The sequence below is a fragment of the Sinohyriopsis cumingii genome, chromosome 6 (assembly GCF_028554795.1).
Source record: "Sinohyriopsis cumingii isolate HCF-2022 chromosome 6, ASM2855479v2, whole genome shotgun sequence".
Lineage (NCBI taxonomy): Eukaryota > Metazoa > Mollusca > Bivalvia > Unionida > Unionidae > Sinohyriopsis > Sinohyriopsis cumingii.
Genome location: NC_142966.1, coordinates 21,257,163 through 21,278,391, shown reverse-complemented (window position 1 = coordinate 21,278,391; position 21,229 = coordinate 21,257,163). Strand labels below are relative to the sequence as shown.

Genomic DNA, 21,229 nt, shown 5'->3' with positions numbered 1-21,229 from the left:
TTAGCTCGATTATTGATCATTGTATGATGTGACACCCCAGACAAACTTTGTTGGGAAACTAAGCGGAGCGACGGGGTTGGGGTGGGATGGGGGGTGTGTTGATAATGTCACTGTCTTTTTGTACGTTCTGTTTTCTATTTAATCAGATGTCGATATCTGCAGAAACATCCCACTGTTGGTTCTCCAAGTCAGAATACATAGTCCCGGCTACCCACAATGGATGAATACAACTCACGGCGTTTGCAAATGTTTGGCTTTCGGTGACAGTATCGGCGTCACCGCTAACGTATTTTTCCTGATAGGAAAATATGCTGACACTCCACTCACCATTGTGTACAATGAAAGCGAGCGTCAAGTAACGTGGCCTACTGATGACACGTACGTCAAACTGGATGCAAGTTCGAGACAGTTCATCTTGACTAAAAATACAACATCGGTGGAAATTATCCTGAAAACCAGACCAAAGGAAGCAAATATGGGAGTTTTATTTAGTTTCACATTAGAAGGTAGATTTAACAACAAGACACAAAACGTACGTGATCGCAAAAGATATTACACACTTTCTTCAACGAATGATATTTTTTGTATTTTGTTTTCACGTGTAGTGAAAATTTAGAATGGTTCTTATCCACACAAAGAACAAGGAATTGGAAATGTTCTATTAAGTGCTAATTTTAATTAAACGTTTTCGTGCCAGGAAAAATATTATTCTCAAAATATATTGTTTAAACTTTTTTTTACAGATATTTTCCATCTTTCTCTCTTTTACACTTTCCATTTGATTCTCTTTCTTCATGTTCTATACATTTCTCGCCATAACATATTGCAAATGCAAGGCTTAATATACAATTCGACATATGCAATAGGAAACTTTATAACTATTGTAACCTGATACAATTTGATGTGCCACTAAGCGTACATTTCTTTTCAAGGAGTATATATACCTTTGGGCTCCATTAAAATGTTTAAGTTTCCTTTTGTACCGATTGTAAATAGTATAGATATTTTACAAAATAGATAACACAATATGTTTAAATTACGCAGACTTCGGTCTTCCTGTATAATAATAATGATAATAATAATAATAATAAATGATTTGCTAATTTGAATCTTTTTTTTCATCACAGGAGGTTCAAACGGGATTCATGTAAATTGCTCGAAACAAGATACCCAGGCAGAAAGTGAGGTCAAAGCCACTCCATCTTGGTCACTCGAGAAGGTGATGATTTTAGGTAAGAGTTTGGAGTTCGTCAAATTGTGTAGTTTTAAACCGTTTGGTGACACATACTATTACCTTGCAAACGAAAGAAAATAACGGTATAAAAATGGAAAAGTGAAGACTGATAAAACTAACATTTGAGGTTAAATGGATCAAGTTTTTTAAACCATGCAAGGTAAAACTGTACACGGCCAACCAATCCCCTGTCACTACATGGATATCTTTTTGTAGAACACACATATTGAACAACGCTAAGAAAAGAGCACATATTGATTGAAGTTGATTCATATAATTAGTGGATTTTCTGGCCTTTCAATAGCAGGTGGATCATATAGCTTATATATATATATATATATGAGTAAAAATTACATTCATAAATATATACACACACGCACCCCTATATATATATATATATATATATATATATATATATATATATATATATATATATATATATATATATATATATATATATATATATATATATATATATATATGGGGGGGTGCGTGTGTGTGTATATTTATGAATGTAATTTTTACTTGACCTTGTCCAAAATCAGTTTCACTGAGTACCTACCTGACCAAAGTCCAACAACATAACACACGGCTAATATTTCTCTGTGAGTGTAGATTAAATATTAGGATCATTATCAATAGAGATAAAGATATATTAATGTTAATTTGAATCAAGGACATTGGAAAAACCTAGTGTACTGGAAATATAAAGTGCTCATTAATAATATTCTAGGACAAAAACATTTGGAATTAAAGTGAGCTTCAGACAAAGGTATTGTTGAACTATATTATTGTGACGCATTAAAAGTATGTTAGTACATCATCACACTCCAGACCATTGTCACATTACCACTACAGGCACATCAAAATCAAAATTGGAACCTATTAGGAATACCACTTAATTCAGTTGGAACTTTGTACATTTTCCAGTTGCACCAAGCCGAACAAAGAAAATCTACCATTAAGCTGAATTTGTAGACTCCACACCTGTAAAACAGCATTCTTACAGGATGCATCCTCTCAAACAGGAATGTGTGAAAAAAGAAATGTAATATTTGCTGGAGAAGTATTTCATAGAACCATTAAAACTGAATGTAGTTCACCGTGTATTCTCGTGCCGAAAATAGATAATTCTTTCTACATTTGTACCAATTATAGAAAAGTGAACAGTGTGACCTAAACTGGTTCCTTTCCATTGCCATAAATCGATGACTGCATCGACCAAATTGGATCTTTTGAAAGGAGTTTGGCAAATTTCACGGACGGAAAGGACAAAAGAAATACATAATTCCAGATGGACTTTATCAATATAAAGTACATTACATCTGGTCTAGGTATTTATGATGCTTACACCGATGACTTCATCGTCTACAGCATCTGGAAAGATGATTTGGAAACCATTCAGAAATTCTTTGATCTTCCCAATAATAAAGATTTGACAGTTAATTTAATTGAAAGTGAGTTTTGCCGTACTTGTGGGACACGGTGAAGTTAAACCCATATAAGTTTAGGTTATGCTATCTCTGATTTCCCTGTGCCTATCTATAAAAAGCAACTGATGCGATTTTTGTGTATGGCTGGATAGTATCGGAAACGTTGTTCCCAATTTTTTAATAATTGCTGAATTCCTGACCAATTTGATGAGTAAGAAAACAAAGTTTCATTGCCCTGAAAAATATCAGAAGGTTTTTGATAAGTTAAAGGCCATACTGAAGAGTGCATGAGTTATTTCAGCTCCAAATTTTATTTAATAATTTCAAATGTCCGTTGTTACAAATGGTGTTGGGATTAGTGAAGTTTTTATTCGAGAGGACACAATGGTGTGATTTTCCAGTGTAATATTTATCTATAAATTAAGTCAACATCAGAGAAATCATTCCACAATCGAGAAGGAATGTCTTGCTTTGAGATTGGCTTCGCAACACTTTGAAGTGTGTATATTAGTTCAGCTCCTTCTCCGATTATTAAGGTGAAGTTTGATGTTGCAGGAATGCAATATTGCTATCAGGCACATCAAGGGAAAATATACTCTAATTGCAGATGCACTTTCACATGTATAGAAGTATTATTTTGTTTCAGGTATATCTTGTGTCATTCATAAGATTCCACCTTATATAATTTTTAATCACATGCGTATTTGACTAATAGTTAAAAGAAAGTTTCATTGTATAAATCATTCATTTTCTTTATGAGAGATGTTATGTTTATTTGATTTATATTATTTGTTGACTTTATGTGCTAGACAATTTTTGTTTTGTAATTGACCTTGTCCAAAATCACGTTCACCGTGTATCTATCTGACTTATGGACGTTCATTTCGTAAACAACATAAAATATAGTTAATATTCTTTGTGAGTATGGATGAAATATTAGGATCAGTATCAATGGAGGTAAAATGTTTATATTAATCTGGGGTACTATGGCTGCTTGTAGGATGTAAATGTAAGGAGAGAAGGTATCTGCTAGTTTACAGACTCAACCACGATAAACGGTGCTCATGAATAATTTCGTATGATTTTATATTATTGTAATTTGTCAAGCATTTTCTTCCATTTTGTAAACACTTCTCCAAAACGAAGAGCAAAAGCAAGATATTTTCAATCAATGACTTTGCAAATGAGTCTAAAGATTTTCCAAAACGAAGAGAAGTCCATTTGTTTTATCCTTTGTATCTTTCCTTAATGAAACAAATCTTATCCTTATTAATTAGTTTGACTTATTTGCAGTGGATGCTGATGAAAGTTGATATAATAGATGCATCAAAAGTTGGTATTTAGCTCCTCACACATTGTTTAGGTTTATCGCCTTTATCCTTTGTCGCCTTTTGGAAGACAAGTTATAGCACTTCTTTCTGAGTGAATGACAGTATACTTGAGGTAGATGAATAACTGCCTATAATTTATTCTTTTTATTAGTGGAAAGCGTAGTAATATTCTCTCAGCTCAAGATATACTTGAGATCAACTGAACCTACTTTCTGAATGGAGTTTAGTTTTCGATAGCATGATTTTGTTTATTCCAAATTGCTCTCTGATTGCTGATATAAGTTGCGTTTACTTGTAGAGAATTGGGCATATTGTTCAGATGTAATATCTATTTTCGAATGACAGAAGTATTTTGTTACCTCTTTTCTTCCTCGTTCCATTTTGCTTGTGATCTTTTTTTCTCCAACTGTTTTGTTTTTTGCCATTAAAGGTCTGTAATTGTTCCAAAATATTTATTTGGGCTTGCTTTTACCATGACGAAATGTCTTCTATATTCAAGGTAGTATATGATCCGTTTCTCTTAAGAATGAATTATTAAATGTCCAACATGATTTGTGCCTTTCTTTTTCTACAAGAAACATATATCTTTATGAAGAAGTGATAAATTTGACAATCAAGTTTTAGGACAGTTTCTTCCACCACATTGAAAAGAATTTCATAAATAAGAAAACAACTTTTTGTCGTGCATGTATAGTAGGATTATATTTTTCTCCATGCAAATCGTCGAGTTCTAATATTTCTCTAGTGCCAAAAATGATTTAAAATTAAATTCCACACATATCAAGAACTACATTTCTGACCCGAAGAGTAATTGTATGTGCGTATTGGGGTTCAAACGGGAATTAATATTATTCCATATGTTTACATGGAAATGCTAGTATGGGGTCATTTTGTTACGTTAAACTAGTCCATAGGATTGACATTGTGGGTAAATGGCAACACTGTCACAAGTTGCTGACCTCAATTCATATTACATAGTAACACATAGTTCACCTCAATATGCGACACTATTAGTACGTACAGGAAATCATATGGTAACATTACCCATAGATTCAATGTTGGAGTGGTATTATATTTTTTTTTTTTTTTGGAGGGTTCTCTCTCCTTTAGATCTTCACAGACCATTTAGGGAGGCCCTCCTGCCCTACCTGTTTTGTATTGGTATTCTGTATGTTTAGCTATCGTGTTATTGCTTTTTTGAATTGTAAAATTTCAATTAATTTTTTTTTTTTAAAATATATTTTATTCTTCTATTTTTTCAATATATTCATCTGTGCTGAACCAAATTTCTTCTTATATCCTTTTTTTCTCCTCCTCTTGTTGTCGTCTTCTCCTTTCTTGTCTTTTTGCTTTCGTCATTTCCCTAAGTGCTTTCCTTACTTCTGGGCTTGTTTCCCGTTTCTCTTCTTTAGTCGAATTGTTTTTTTTTGGGTGCTTCTTCCTGCCCTTGTTTTCTATTCTCTGTTTGTAGCGATTCTGAATTTTCGTTTGGACTGATTTTTTCTTTCTGCGGTGTCTTGTTGATTTGGGTTATTTCTAATAGCCTGGGTGCTTGTGTTTTCTGGATCTGTTGTAATTTGAATACTGTAATCTCCTGTAATGAGTCATTTTCTTGCTGTAGTGGTTTGGTCCCATGATGCAGTTGTGATTGTATTGGTATCACTTCTTTTTCTTGTAAGCTTCGTTTTGTTTGTTGTTGTTTTAAGTTGTTTTCTAGTTGTTGCTGTGGTTTTATCTTCTTTTGTTGTTGTTGTTGCCCGGTTTCAATATCTTGTTGGATTAACATGTTATTTTGTTGTTGTCTTTTCTCTTTACTTCGTGCTTGTGTCTGTATTTGTAGTTGTTGTTGTTGTTGTTTACATCCTGTAGTCCGTTTTCTACTGGAAGCTGGGCTTGATTCTGTTGTTGTTGTTGATTTTTATTCTCCTGTTTAGTATTGGTAGTTTCATGCTGGTCTATATTTCCTAGTTGTTGCTGTGATTTTATTGTCTTTTGTTGTTGTTCTTGTCTAGTTTCCATCACCCGTTGTTGTTGCCCTGATTGTATCTGTATTTGTTGTTGTTGCTGTTGCCTTTTATGTCCTTGTTGTTCATTTCCTACTGTAGACTGGGTTCGCGTCTGTTGTTGTTGTTGTAGTTGAATATTTTGCCCTTGCTTTTTGTCCGTAATTTCTTTCTGTAGTGAAATTTATCTTCCTTGTTGTTGTTGTGGTTGTATTTGTTCCATTCTTTGCTTTTGTGCTGCTTGTTTCAGTATTTCCTGTTCTTGTATTTGTTGTCCCTGTACTTGTAGCTGTTGTTGTTGTTGTTGCTGTAGTCCATCTTGTGATATTGGTTGTTTTTGTTGCTGCATATTTCCTATTACCATTTGCCTGCTGTATATGTTTGTTGTTGTTGTCATTGTTGGTACTATCTTTTCCGAATTCTGAGGACATTTGAATGGTGTGTGACCTGTTTTCCCACATCTATTGCATGTTCTGTCATATATGCATCCTTTATACCAAGACTTGGCTAAGAACCCGAATATGTAAAAGGCTCTCTTCACTTTCTTCATATTACTTCTTTCTATTTCTAGTATTCGTGTTCCGTCTAATATTGATGTTGTTTCTATCGTTCTATTCCGTGCTGAGCTAACTGGAATATTAAATTTTTCCTCAAAACGCTTCACTATTTCTTCTATTGGAATTTCAAGCGGGATGTCTGTTACATGTAATTCACCTGTTTGTTTCTTTATTTCCCTTAGCAGTGGTTCTGGTTCCTTTATTGTCAGCTTTTCTTTCCCAATACACATCTCTCCACATGGTAAAATCGGTTTCTTCCCTTTCGGTCTTACTATGTAGCCTTTGTATCCATTAGGGTTTATGGAGTATACTCTGTTCATACATTCTGGGTTGGCTATTTTCATGGCTATCATTACCGTAGTAAGATTAGGTATATTTTCCCTTTGTATGTGCCTCATATCTATTTCTTGTGTTCCTTCTCTATATGTACATTGTAGGTAGCTTCTTTCATGCATCTCTACCCTTTTCAGCTTGAAGAATTTCTCAAGGTAATTGACTTCTCTTCTAGTCGCCATATTGCCTCGTGTTGCACGTGCTCCGGTTTCGGTTTCTTGTTTTTCCATGTTGAATTCCTGTATTTGTAGATTTGTTAATTGATATAAGTTGATTCTTACCCTTTATAAGATTTGGAGTCCGTAATGGACAGTAATGGACAGTAAAGATATTCCTGTTGGGGGTCCCAGGACCTCTAAACTGTTTGCTTTGTACGCGCCATTGCTATAACTGACTGTACTTCTCAACAAGGAGTGTATTATAGGGCCAAATGTGTTTATGGATTCAGAAGTTTTATATGGTCAAACATATATATAGGGTCAAAAGTTTCATGGCGTCAAGCACGTACGGAAATGTTACAATCCATCAAACACGTATATAATCCAACACATCACATATACTTACAATCCACAACCACTTTTATATTACAATCCAAACACACCACCTATACTATCAAACATCCGATTTGGATTACTAACCAAACACAGCACATATACAATCCTGCAACCGGTGTTTGATTACTATCCAAGCACACACACCTACCATACAAACGAAAACAGTAGGGTGTAAAGAATGGGGATGAAATAGACCCACTTGATCACAAACAAACTATCGCACACAAAGGAAATGAAGTGTTTATTGATACACTACAATACCCGTATCACAAATACATGCATACAAACGCTATCACAAGAGAAGGGGTAAAAGGGGTCTTTTGAGTTTAAGTTGTCAACAATATAGACGTATACATTCATATGTTACGATTCTATGGTCGTAAACCAAGTAGCAGATAGAAGCAAAACATTAAACGTTTTATAAAACTTAACTCTTTCGAATGAATGCACAATAATCCTATAATAATATTTTAGTTCACGTTCAATGACTACATTGCTATGCAAATGAATAATCCAAGCGATCGACTCCTCTAAAACTAAATATATCTAAACGCAACAATAAACGCATCTGCAGACTGATATTAAAACAAGAACATAGGAAATAGAAATGAATTAATTGTTCTCGTCTGCATCTTATATATACACTAGGGCTTTATTTCACGATTTTTCCTTCTTCTTTTATGTCGCAATACCTTCCACGTGACCTATTTCACAATATATCTCCACGTCGCAACATAACCCACCTGACTCAACCATATAGTGGGAAACTATTCCAAACTTTTGAGCAGATTCATTATTAAGATTGATTGTAAAACTATTTATAGCTCATTGCAATCTAAAGTCTTGCAGGAAAAGTAGATACAATACATAAAAATACTTATATGCACTGTTATGTATATCTATAATTTTTGGAAATTGTATTCATTACTATAAGTTATAGTGATTATCTATAGTTAAAATTTGTATACGTGAATAGCTTCTATGTTAAGATATTAAGAGTGACAAGATTGCGTAGGATCTATAAATAGCCGTGATCAAATTACTAATAATAATACTATTAGTAGTAAACATATTGAAAAATGTGGGATAATTTTTCATTAACTGGTGGTGTCAGGTGGGTTATTTCATTAAGTTATTTCCTGTTGGATGTGTTAGGTCAGGCGGAGTCTTTTACGATGTGGGATACTTGCAAATTGTCACGTAGAAGTTGTAAAAGAATAAGTATCCACCTCTTATACTCAAGTACGTGGAGCTGAACAATTTGATTCAGTTTTGTTTCATATGTTCTTGTTGTAACACCATTCTTTAGACGTATTTTATATTGTTTCTAGATATTATTTGAAAAGAGACATTTGTTTGTAATATTCAATGGAATTACGAAAAAACTAATTGAACTAAAAGATTATTCTAGGACTATTGTGAATTATTCAAAGGAGTTCTGGACAATGCCATTTTGATACCTCATGATTTTTGCAGCCCAATGCATTCAGCAATCATTCATTCATTCAGGACATTCGATTCTTTTTTACTTTAATAAAACTTTTTATGATTATTTTGGATTTAATTCATTGTACTCTTACATTTTCATTTTTTAACATTGATTATTAAATTATTTGTTACGTTTTGAAGAAAAAACATTTTGTCTTCTATTACTCAGTTTATGACCATGTAGTTGTTACAACACAAACTTGCTTAGGCAAATAAAATCAGCATCCTTTCTAGAGATTTGGGTTGCCTGAAAAGAGCCATTGGAGTTGTTAACCAAATATTGTTAACACTTACAACAGCGCTTTATTGCTCTTTCTCCTGAAACGCCTTCGCACTGCCGGTCCATAAATCAATACACTCTACAGACACCTCTGCCTTTACACATAAACTCATCTCCTCCAGACAGCCGTGTCCACCATAATCTTGATGATGGCCCACGAAGTCTTCACATTGACTACGCATGTCCATGTTGAGCAGCATACTGTAAAAAACGTGGGAAATTCGGCAGTGGTATACATTGTATACATGTTGACTTGTCTTGAGAATAGGCGACACTATATAAAATTTACTTTTATATATAGCCAATGACGGGACCGAAACGAATTGAAATATTCCACCTATTCAAACGCGCGTTACAAAATTCATTCAGAGCGTGGGCTTTCTATTCCAATCAGAAGAGAACGAAAGACGTCATGTTCAATACATAGAGGCACCAGCTTTCTTGTGGTATACCATTGCGGCACAGTTTGAATGCAAATATCTATGTCTGAAACAATGAAAAGGATGTACCGGGGTGCGCCTACTACGGATATCTCATATTCCCGGAGATGACTCCGACTTTAATTAGCTTTGGCTGATCTTCCGTCAGCAAAAATGTTTACCTGCGACCGCAGTATTACCTTCTTTTCCATCGTTACCGCTGGTGAATGATTTAAGAAAGAGATAGAAGGGCAATTGCAGTAGTTTTGCAACGGCTCATATACGTAGACTGAGTATTTATTCAATAAGAGCAAGAAGAAGAAGAAGAAGATGATGATGATGATGATGAAGAAAAAGGAAGATGAAGAAGAGGTAAACGTTGAGTTGGTAAGGATACAAATAATGGGGTAACTAAGCCCAAGAAAAAAATAACGGTCATATGATAATAATATTAATAATAATAATAATAATAATAATAATGAGGACTTGGTATAGCGCCTAATATTTAGAAGCTCTAAGCGCTTTACAACATTAGACAACACCTGCAACATAAAAAACATATATAGTGAAACGATTACAAAAAACTAACAGCATGAAATCAGAAAACATTAAAAAACGTGCTGAAAATATTTAAGGTAGGAAACATTATTAGGTCTTTAAGTTTGTTCTTGCAGTCGAAATGAGTGAGTTTTGACAGCCCTCTTGAATGGGATCACTGTGTCTTTGTGTCTAAGTTCAATGGACAATTCATTCCACGTTGCTGGGCCTTGGTATGCAAAAGAACGTTGTCTATATGATTTCGTTTTCATAGTGGGAATAATGAGTATACGATTGTCAGAAGAGGAGCGTACGTATCTTCCTGGTGCGTACACATGAGTGAGGTCGGATAGGTATGTTGGACTGGAGTCCGTCAGTGAAACGTGGCACTGAGAACAAATTTTGTGTTTGATTCTGAATCGAATGGATAGCCAGTGTAGGGTACAGAGAAGCGGGGAGGTGTGCTCTGATCGTGGTACTCCATGTATGAGCAGAGCAGCTGTGTTTTGAACATTTGGAACTTTCTGGAGTAGATATTGAGATGAACCAGACATTGAGTTGCAGTAGTCCAGTCTTAAAAGTACTACGGAACACACAAGTGTTTTAGTGACATCAACTGAAAGATATTTGCGAATGGAGCTGATGCATCTCTGCTCAAGATATGCAGCCTTGCATATGTTCATGACATGTTGGTGCAATGTGAGAGTACTGTACAGACTAACACCTAGGTTTCGTACTGATTGTGTGAAATTAAAGTTGGTGTTACTGATATTTATTGTTTGAGGTAAAGGATGTGAATGAGAAAGTCTTTGTGTTGTGATCAGAATGGCCTCAGTTTTATCATCATTCATCTGCAGCTTATTACATATCATGATTTCACATCAGAAATGCACCTCTCTACGCCTTGGATGGTAGCATCACGGCTAGATTTATATATTTGGGTGTCATCAACGTACAATTGGTGAGACACTGGATGATGATCAATGACATTGGTGAGACACTGGATGATGATCTACGACACTTGAGAGCGGCTGAGTGTATAGAATGAAGAGAACAGGTCCAAGAGACCCTGTGGAACACCACAACATAGATTAACTGGGCTGGAGTGTATTCCATTTGCAGACACAAGTTGTGTCCTTCTGACCAAGTAGGACTTGAATCACAGTAAGGCTGTATCATGAATACCAAATACATGCTGGAGACGGTGAAGTAATATATCATGGTCTAGTGTGTCAAATGCTGCAGACAAATCAAGGAGGGTGAGGAATGTAATCTTTCCGCTATCCAAAGCAGAGAGAATGTCATTAACTACTTTTACAAGAGTAGTTTCAATACTGTGTCAAGGGCGATATGCAGATTGTACATTGCTAAAAAGACTGTTTGAATTCAGATGAGATACAAGCTAGGATAGAACAACCTTTTCTAAGACTTTTGATATGAATGGGAGATTAGAAACTGGGCGGTAGTTCTTTAAATCGTTATGGTCTACTGTTGGTTTCTTCAGCAGAGGCTTTACAATGGCAGTTTTGAAAAATGTTGGGAATTCCCCGGATGAGAGAGAGGTATTAATAACATCAGTTAGTGAAGGCAATACTGGATCTAAGCACTCAAGCAGTAGTGATGTTGGAATTGGATCAAGTTCACATGACTTTGGTGCACTCTTCATCAGGATTGTACGTAAGAAATCCATAGACACATGTTCAAATGCTGCTTATGTTTGCCGCTGAAATTATGTATCCCAACTGTATGGTGACGACGAGTCAATTGGAATTGTGGTGTCAAGCTTATCTCTAATGGTTTGTACTTTGTCATGGAAGAAAGTTGCAAACATTTCCGGAAGGTCGACTGGAGAGAAGGTAGTTGGAAGTGGTGTAGATTTGTTCCTTGACATTAGCTTCTTAGTAATCTCGAAGAGCTCTTTGCAGATGGAACCTTCCATGATCTTAGTAGTGTAGTGGGCTGATTTCGCTGCATGGACTATATTTGTGACATTCTTCTTAGTGGCTTCATAAATTTGCTCATGAATAGTGAGTCTGGTGGAAAGCCAAAACCTCTCAGCTTTACGGCGTTCTCTTTTAGCAGTGCGAAGCTGGTCCATAACACTGCTATACCATGGAGAACACTTTTGAATTGATACTCTGTACTTGGTAGTCGGTGCATGTTTGTCGAGCGATGAACGCAGATAGTTATCGAATTGTTCTGCTGTAGGAGGTAAGCAAGTTGTTAGGTTTGCTTGGATGTCGTGCATTAGTTGGGTTCTATTTATCATACGCAGGTTTCTCTTAGTAGCAGATAAAGGTGGAGGGTTAGGGAACTGATACGTCAAGATGGCATATAATGCAGAGGTGATCTGGGATACCAGGGAGGACCGTATAATGTTTTCATCAGGTCTATGAAGAATCCAGTCTAAAATGTGGTCATGTTTATGGGTGGAATGGTTAACTGATTGTTTGAGGTTGAAAACATTAATGGAATCTAGTAGTTTTGATGTGTTTGGGTTTCCGGGACAGTCAAAGTGAAAGTTGAAATCTTCAAGAATAATCAGGTTGCCACCTATTGAATTTCCATACTCCAGGAGATTCGGAACCTGCTCCAAAAAGAGAGATTCAGTCAGCTTGTTTTTTTCTACTAGGAGGAGGGCGGTATAGGCAGAAAAAATGGACTGACCTTTGCTCCAGTGTGAGTGTGATTTGGACTAGTTCAAACGATATGTGGTCGAAATTGAATGTTGTGGTGTGGTTAGGACGTTTGATAATGGATTTCTTTGGGATGACAGTAATTCCACCTCCGCGAGAATATCGGGAGAACGACTTAATGGAGTAACTAGTGGGTGTTAGATCCGCGCACTTGGGCTCATCGCCTGATGTTTAGCCATGTTTCTGTCAGGATAAAGACGTCGATATTCTGATCGTTGATAAAATTAACTATTTCTGTGCGCTTTTCCGGTGGTCCTACTGATTGGGCATTGAATAATACAATACGCAGAGGTATCTCTTGGATAGTTGACTTACAGCTTGACGATTTAATAGGGTTTTGAATTAGGTTATCTAAATTAATGGTCGACTGTTTAAATTGTTGAGCCGGAAAGGGCATAAGGGAGATAACTGGAATTCTTCTTCCTGTTCTACGCCGGCCAGCTTTGAAACAATGTTTCTTTTTTCGCTTCTGTTTACATTAAAAGTAATGATGAATGTAGTCCCAGTTCGTTTAGTCTAGAGCACAATGTAGTGTGGAGAGCCAAGGAGTGGTCATTTAAAGCAATTAATGAGGGTCCATGATAGCATAAACGGGTTGACTGGCGAGTATCACGTGATGGCGGTTTGTTCAACAACAGAGGAAGTTGTAGTAGTGGAGCAAGACAGCTGAGAAAAAGTCTGATTGTTCTCGTTTCCAAAACAAGGAGACGAAGAAACACATACGAAGTGAACATACAATATATGATGAACACAATAATGTAGACGAAGACAGGCAACAAGCACATATATCATGAAAACGGCACAAAAACGGAATAGCAGTTTCAAGCAGGTTAAGCGATAGCGGCCATCGTATACTAGGATTTCTAAGTCTCCCATCTTTACAGCCATACTCACTGCCACTGAGATGCATGAAACAGCAGCAGCAGTTACTACTACCACTCCCAAAGCAGCAACAGGACGAGTATGATTTGGTCGTGGATTGAGACAGTTAAGCATGATCATGTCCAGTCCGCCAGTTTCTTTTTCAACAATACCATTTTTACTTTGAAAAGAGATACTACTCAATGATTGTCAAATCACGTAAAACTTTAATCATTTTCTCCATGAGTTAATACAATGTGTGTGTATATGTGCTCTTAAGTATATTATCCATATGTTAAATAGTATAGACAAAAGACTCTTACCTTTTATTTACATATATAAAGTGATCTATACCTTGGAGAACGATGCATAAAACGTTTGGAATGAACGAAATGGCCAAAGGTTATTTCCACACTTAGCTATACCGAAGCTAATCAACACGTTGTGCTTGCGCATTTGCCAGACGTTCGCTATTACGACCATAGCGACATGCACACAAAACATCGAGAAGCAGTCTAGGCCTTTGGCCAAACTCACACTACAGTCCAATTTGACATTTAAGGACAAAAGTTGAAATATTATCTTTCCGATGAAGACATTGTATGCCGTTGCTGTGAAATATTTAGACACCTATTTCAGGACTGTTTAGGTGTCAGTCCTTTGAAGGAAACTTCTACGATCTCTAAACCGTTTGGGTTAGTATTTTGAAATTATGTCATTCCCGTGAACAAGCAAGCTATCATACCCCTTCAATCTTACCTCTCGGTCATCCTTCCAGGCTCCATTGCCTGTGTTAAAGTGAAGAAAGCTTCGACCTGATAAACACCGAACCTATGAATTCACGATACAGTTTGTTTGATGGCTGTAATAAGTTAATTAATCTCAGAGAGATGAAATCAAATACTTTGATGCGTCTTATTGATATCCTTAAGTGTGCAAGTATGCCTGATTTCCTATTGGGAACCCCGAAATACTGACAGAATACATCGACTTATAACACATTCATCAGCACAAATGATTGATCAAATGCACATGTACAATCATGTCCTTCCACATCATTGCCAAAGAATACTGAGTAATTTTCTGTAAATATTTTCTTCGAATGTTCTATTTTAAAGCATCTCCGAGGATACTAATCATGCCCCACCAATGGAAGGTAGTGACATCACGGAGACTCTGACATGTTGGAGGAAGGCTTAGTCTTGATCCTCCCATTTTTATGTTTTCACACCACAACTGAAACAACGTGCTTATTGTTTTCTTTCCAAACAAACTAGCCCGGCTCTAGCTTACACTTTTGGTACTGGGTATTCCTTCCAGATATATAGGCCATTGCTTGAACGACTTGAGTCAACTTTTAAGGTCAGAGTAGCCAGGAAAAGCAACAGGAAGCTTGTATACTTCTTTGATTTGTACATCTCGACGAGTGGTGTCCAAGTTTGTTTGCGAGTGCATGGGTATGTAAACTCGCGGCATACCTTTACCAGTAAAGCAGTAAATGCGTGCTGCATCACCTTTGCTACTGGAGCGGTAAGGCACACGAAAAGAATCGTCTTCGAGGATAGTAGGGGAGCGGCAACGTCACTCTAGTCGCAAGGCACAGTATCGCACTGAAGTTCCTTATCGAACTTAAAGTATGTTATGAGACCCTCACTTCGAGGATAGTTGTGGGGGAGCTGCTAAGTCGCGATGCATTGCTGATAAAGAGTACGAAATCAGTCTAGTCGCAAGGCACATGATTGCACTGATGTTCATTATTGAACGTGAAGGATGTTGTGAACTTCTCACTTGGTTGTTCGAGTTCGTAAGTATGTGTGAAAATGTGCTGGTCTCAAAATTAGACATGATCGGTTTATAGTGGGTCCTTCACTCTGTTGCTGTGTCGAATTATGCATCATCTTTCTCGGTTGGTGTTTGTATTAACAATGAAGTATTGATCTCATTCCTGGTTGACAGTCACATAAACATTTTTAAATTGCGAATGACGATCTGATGGTTTAGTACACTTACAATATTACGTGAATCTAGTGTTTTGTAGCACTGTAAAGCTACATTCAAGATGTCAAAGTTGATTACTCAACTGGATCGGTAGTTGACTGTCTGTCCTCTGCCATTGCATTTGGTGTGAATTTCTTCCAGATGGTCTCTGTATTGATATCTGTTATTTTTAGGGCAGTCGTTAGCAAAACTGACAATATTAGCCTTCTGGCTGTTCGTCCTTCCATTCACCCTGTTTTCTTGGTGCTGACTATGAGAGTGATGTATGTACGTACAACTGTCGATAGCCTAAACGTTTTAAGGTATCTTCCTAACTGACCGAAATCAAATCTTCACAGACGATCTCCATTTGTTTAATGAGTTTTCCTCTCTTGTCCAACTGTTGAAAGTAACGACTTAGATCTGCCTAGTATTTCCTCTTGGGCTATATCCGACGCTGAGCCAATTTTCCCCAAAAACAATTTAACATGAGTTTGGCAAACGATCGTCTTCCTTCGCTCTTTTCCACGTGTCCACAATTATGCCGACTGAGGATTGGCACCGTTCTTTTAATAGGTCTTTGTCTTTTGGAGTCTGCCATTTGCTTTAATTTGACAAATTCGTTGACGTTGTCTGAGAAACCAACTGGACTTTTCGTCGTCCTCTTGGTATGGTTTTGTGGTCAGAAAGTGTCAAATGTATACTTTTAACAATCGAATCCACGATCCAGAATCTGGAACAATTCGACAAATGAAGCACAAAGAACAATTGCATCCTTTACGACATTGTCCGTATCATCTGATGTTGATAAACTACCCGTAACCTCAGAAAGGATTTGATTATGTTATTTCTAGCTATAATGTTCAAATACTTTGTATAATTCAGTCGGGGAGGATTTACAAAGTAATAAAGACCGTTTAAAATCATCAGTGCCACTATAAAACCTTTAAGATCGGTACGATCTACTCGTCATTTACAGAAATTAGTATTTCCTTCCAATCTAACGGATGCAGCAGCAAATTTGGATAAACTATTCCCTCCAACAAAAAAATAAAAAGAGAAAGAAATATAAAATTGTATAATTCCGCGACTTTTCTCCTTAGTGTTGCAACTAATTTTGTGCAAGGAAGTCAATAACAGTATTATGTACTTAGTCGATTACCAAACCCGTTTACAGGAACTGTTTGCTTATCTGTGACTACCTTTCTCGGATTTCATTTACTAGCAGATTTGTTGCGGTCTATTTTTTAACAACATTTGTATAACAAAGACATGACTATCAAAACGTTATCTATTAAAGAAAGACAAAACTGTTTTAAAAGTTTTGAGAGTAGTGATGAATAAAGTTGTGTACCTCCTTGTGAAGAGGGCATATGCCGAACAGTATTCACACTTCATACTTACCAAGAATTGTGAAAGTATTGCTGGTAACACTACCCAATTTACGACTAAAAAGATGTACATGACTGGAAAAGTCTTGACTTCGTAACCTGGATATAAGAAATGACTGACTTTGCTAAAGACACTCTGATATTAATCCAAGAAAGGAAGTTGGCTTAGAACCAGTGCAAGAAATGAACATGAAATTAAAGAAATTAAAGACATCGTACAAATAGAAAAGACTGAGAAAGAAAGCATACTCGCAAAGAAATTAGACACATTGAATTTTTCAGATATTAAAAGAATACAAGAGTGTATGTATATTTTATGGGACACACGTACATCGAGAATATTCTAAATTGACTTGTTTATATGCAGCTTTGGTCTTTTAAATTGTTCTCATTGATGTATGGAGTTATGTATGCCTTGCTGGTTTTCTTGTTTTAATTCCTGATATGTAAATATATTGTTGTTGGGCTTTTATTTAAAACAAATTAACGTTATAAAATGTATGGTGTCGTTGATGGTAATCTCAGAATTCTCAACACCATAATTATAGCAGCACCTTCGTTCTCCTTCTCCTCTATTCTCAAAGTGATTGACGGAAAGTTAGATCACCAGTGTTGTGAGACTTTGTATCATCGCCGTCCCTTCGACACGTTAATTGCTGGTTCATGCGGGTGAGGCAAAACTAAACATGGCAAACATTTGATCGAATACACATCACACTTGTTTGATATACACCCTTCCATGTTACAATGAGTGGCAACCGGCTTGCACATTACTTCAAGACAGTCAAGGAGAATCCATTTCTTTTCCTCGCAAAGACGAAGTCATCGCGTCTGACTCTAGTAAAACAGATCTTGCAATCTTCAATGATATGTTAGGTGAAAACGAAGAAGAAATTACATTTGGTTTACATGAAAAGGACTCAGTCGTAATGCTAGTATTATTTACAATACACAAACGTAATTTCAACAAAGTCCACTAGTCCATTGCCCACTATATATGGTATTGTTTAAAACTCCAAAGGATAAATCTCAAGTGCAAGTGTTAGAAAATATATAGAAACACCTTTGTTGAATTATGCATACGACGATGACAGGCAAACACTTCGGGCGTATTTAATCATCTATTGAAACCCATCAGACCTGATTATTTGAGATTTCTTACTGATTTATTTCACAATCGAGTTCAAGAAAGAAATCCTATCATTTACACGTCTCCTGCAGCATCTATCTGAAGAAATTAAACATGTAAAAAGATCACGCACATGTATCCGTTCACGAGTATTCAACATGGCCGACTTTCACTGTCATCCTCCTGCCAAATTTAACAGTGTACTCTATTGTATCAGTCACAAAACTGCAATAGTCCGTGCACGTTTGTTAAAAGCCAATCTCAAAGAAATGTTACGAAGGTTTAGTTGACAGCACTTCAATTACTTTAAAAGATCATTCACATAATTCATCCAACTCAATGCTTTTTTGAAAAACATAAAGTATCCTTGTCACAATTGGCAGATCAAAAAATCAACGCTCAAACAAGCTGGAAACCTAATAGAAGTGGTACTTTAGGAGGTGTCATTATTTCTTTCGTTTTGAAACGAGACCCTAATGCCGAAACTAAAAAAAGAAAAATCCCCCAAAAGACGACAGTAGCCCCAAAAGAAGAATAGTGGTGGTGCCACAAGTTCACACAAGAAAAAGAAAAGCCCCAAGATGAAGCAGTCACAAGAAAAACATCTGCCAGAGAGAGAGAGAGAGAGAGAGAGAGAGAGAGAGAGGAGAGAGAGAGAAGTTGTACTAATTCCAAAAAGGGAAAAGAAGGGAAATCCCGTCTCGTAGAGCTAAACATTGGGATGTCCTGCGATCCAAACTCATTTAAAAAGCACCCAAATAGATCATGGACACCGTGTCTTGTTGCTGTTGGAATATTTTCACTGGAATAGAATGTTTGTCCATGAAATAGAAACAACGATTAGGAAAAGATGGGGACCTACTTCGCTAAATGGTAAACAGGAAAATAGCCATCAGCCACTGAAACAAATGCTGGTTCACAGAGAATGCTTTCTAGCCATTCCAATAGAACGGTTCATAAAAGAAGCTGTTCCTTTGTTAGGATAGATTGATGGACCACTTTTAGTATCGTTGACGGAATAAGGATGAAGAAAAAAACGAACATAAAAAGGAAAAACACTACACATGGATCGTACTTTAGTTCCTTGCAAACTATGGGTTGATACGAGCAACATATACCTTATTTCCTTGCGAATCCTACTCTCACCGCGATGTCTCATTTAGAACAAGGAATATAATCGTTAATGGATCGAACCAATTTGGTCAGAAAATAAAGGTGCGGCCACGAGTAAGCTTTAGACGAAAAGCGAATCTAAAGTCACCAAGAAGACAGCCACAAGAAGAAGAATTAGACACACGAAAATTCTTTCAAACTCCATCCGTTCAAATACCAAGTGAGATTGCAGTTTTTTGTTAACACCATCCCTTACTACCAGACGAGAAGAAATGAAAGCTTGGTTTAAAATATTATTTTGACACCTTCCTCTGCAGAAGGAAAAATAAATAATGGAAGACAAGATTAAAGACATCAAGAAAAATATCATCTTTCCACAACCGGATTTTATTAATATTGCATGTCTCATCCAAACCAATATTACATGAATATCGGCCTAAGAGCAGCATGGAGCGATGGGTAGTTTAAAAAGGAGAAGACACACTTGGCCACAATCATAGAGACACGTTTATTTAATATCTACTACAATCCTGTACATGCTGCTGGTTACGGAGGAGTTGTATCGTGTTGCTAAAACCAGACTCAAAAGTGTACGATTACCATATGTTCCACGCTGTTACAAGAACAATCGACATACACTCTACACAAACCCATTCGACCACAATTTTCTGGAAGTAAAACCAAAGAAGCTAGTAAAGAACATTAATGGCACACAAAAAAGTAGGCGATGTATTTCATCGGCAGCATACAATTGTGGCTAGAAATATTTGTTCTGCGTAATTTGTTTTGAAAATCAGCTTAGGTACTTCAATTGACTACTTAAACAAGCTCAGAGATAGTGCGAGCTTTAAAACTGATTTTGAAACAAAGTGGTTGTCACCCTCTACGATGCCAAAAGACAAAGAGATCAAATTTCTAAGCTTCTCAAAAAGAACTGAAAAGGACATATTCACTTTTTTTCACCACTTAAAATCCTAAAACCAAAGTCACTGCTGTGGAACGTTTTCAAGGAATTTTAAAAAATAAGGGTTACAACAAGGAGACAAACAATTGTGCACAATGTTTCTCAGCAGTTGTATTGATTATCTTCCCCCCAATCCCGTGAAATAAACTACAGGTAGCGAAACAACGGTAGCATTGCACAAGCCACAACAGTAGCTACAAGACTCTTTGAACATCTATAAAATCATTCTCCTTTTCCATCTAGTGACTCTTCAGAAATCAGATCTATCGAACTATAAATAACCAATTTTAGTTAACTTCACCCAGTGATAGTTAGATGCATGTGCTTCCCAACAGCAACTTTTATGTTGTCACTGCCAATTTGCCTCAAGCCATAAAACTGGAGCACGAGGCTCATTTAGAAGTTATTTTGGCAGAAATGGTTCATCCTACTCAAGCTTGGAACAGCAACTACGGATGCTTACAAGTATTTTCGCATCCCTACTGGATTGAACGAAGGATTAAATTTGATGTTTTGTATACACGGATGTGGACGAGAGCAGCATGGTTACTCAGATACATTACTTTCAAAGTGGATTCCGCCATTTTTCCTTATGAGGGAGATGGAAACACGTATCACGTTCCCCGTGACTTTGTGCGTCCTCATTATCTTCCTGTCAGTAAATCATATTTTTGACAGGGTCTAGATATTAGTATAAAAGGAGATCTAGTACAAAATATTATATTCTCTTAAAGAAATTCACGGTTACACTTTATTTTCGAAAAAGATACTCCGTCGAATTGAGAAAAAACCCCAGATGTATCCTCTGTCTCAAGTAGTCACTCAAATAACGACGATATGGTTTACAAGATCTTTTCAAATCGGTTTTTATAAGGTAACACCCATCTTAAAACCAACGATGATCGCATTCTTTAAAAAATGCCGCTTTT

At 36.5% G+C, this 21,229-nt stretch overlaps 1 protein-coding gene across 17 annotated transcripts in view; it reads left to right on the top strand.

Annotated features, from left to right (window-relative positions):
* Nucleotides 1-21,229, top strand: part of LOC149796473 (uncharacterized) — a 38,848-nt gene that overhangs the window by 3,385 nt on the left and 14,234 nt on the right. For all 17 annotated transcript variants that reach the window (XR_016421695.1, XR_016421690.1, XR_016421685.1 and 14 more), the window contains exons 2-3: nt 147-506; nt 1,128-1,232. Coding sequence is in view for 1 of the 17 variants with exons in the window: in XM_089961178.1 (XP_089817304.1) it covers nt 147-506; nt 1,128-1,232 (465 nt within the window). In the remaining 16 variants the exon portion in view is untranslated. The remainder of the gene's footprint in view (nt 1-146; nt 507-1,127; nt 1,233-21,229) is intronic.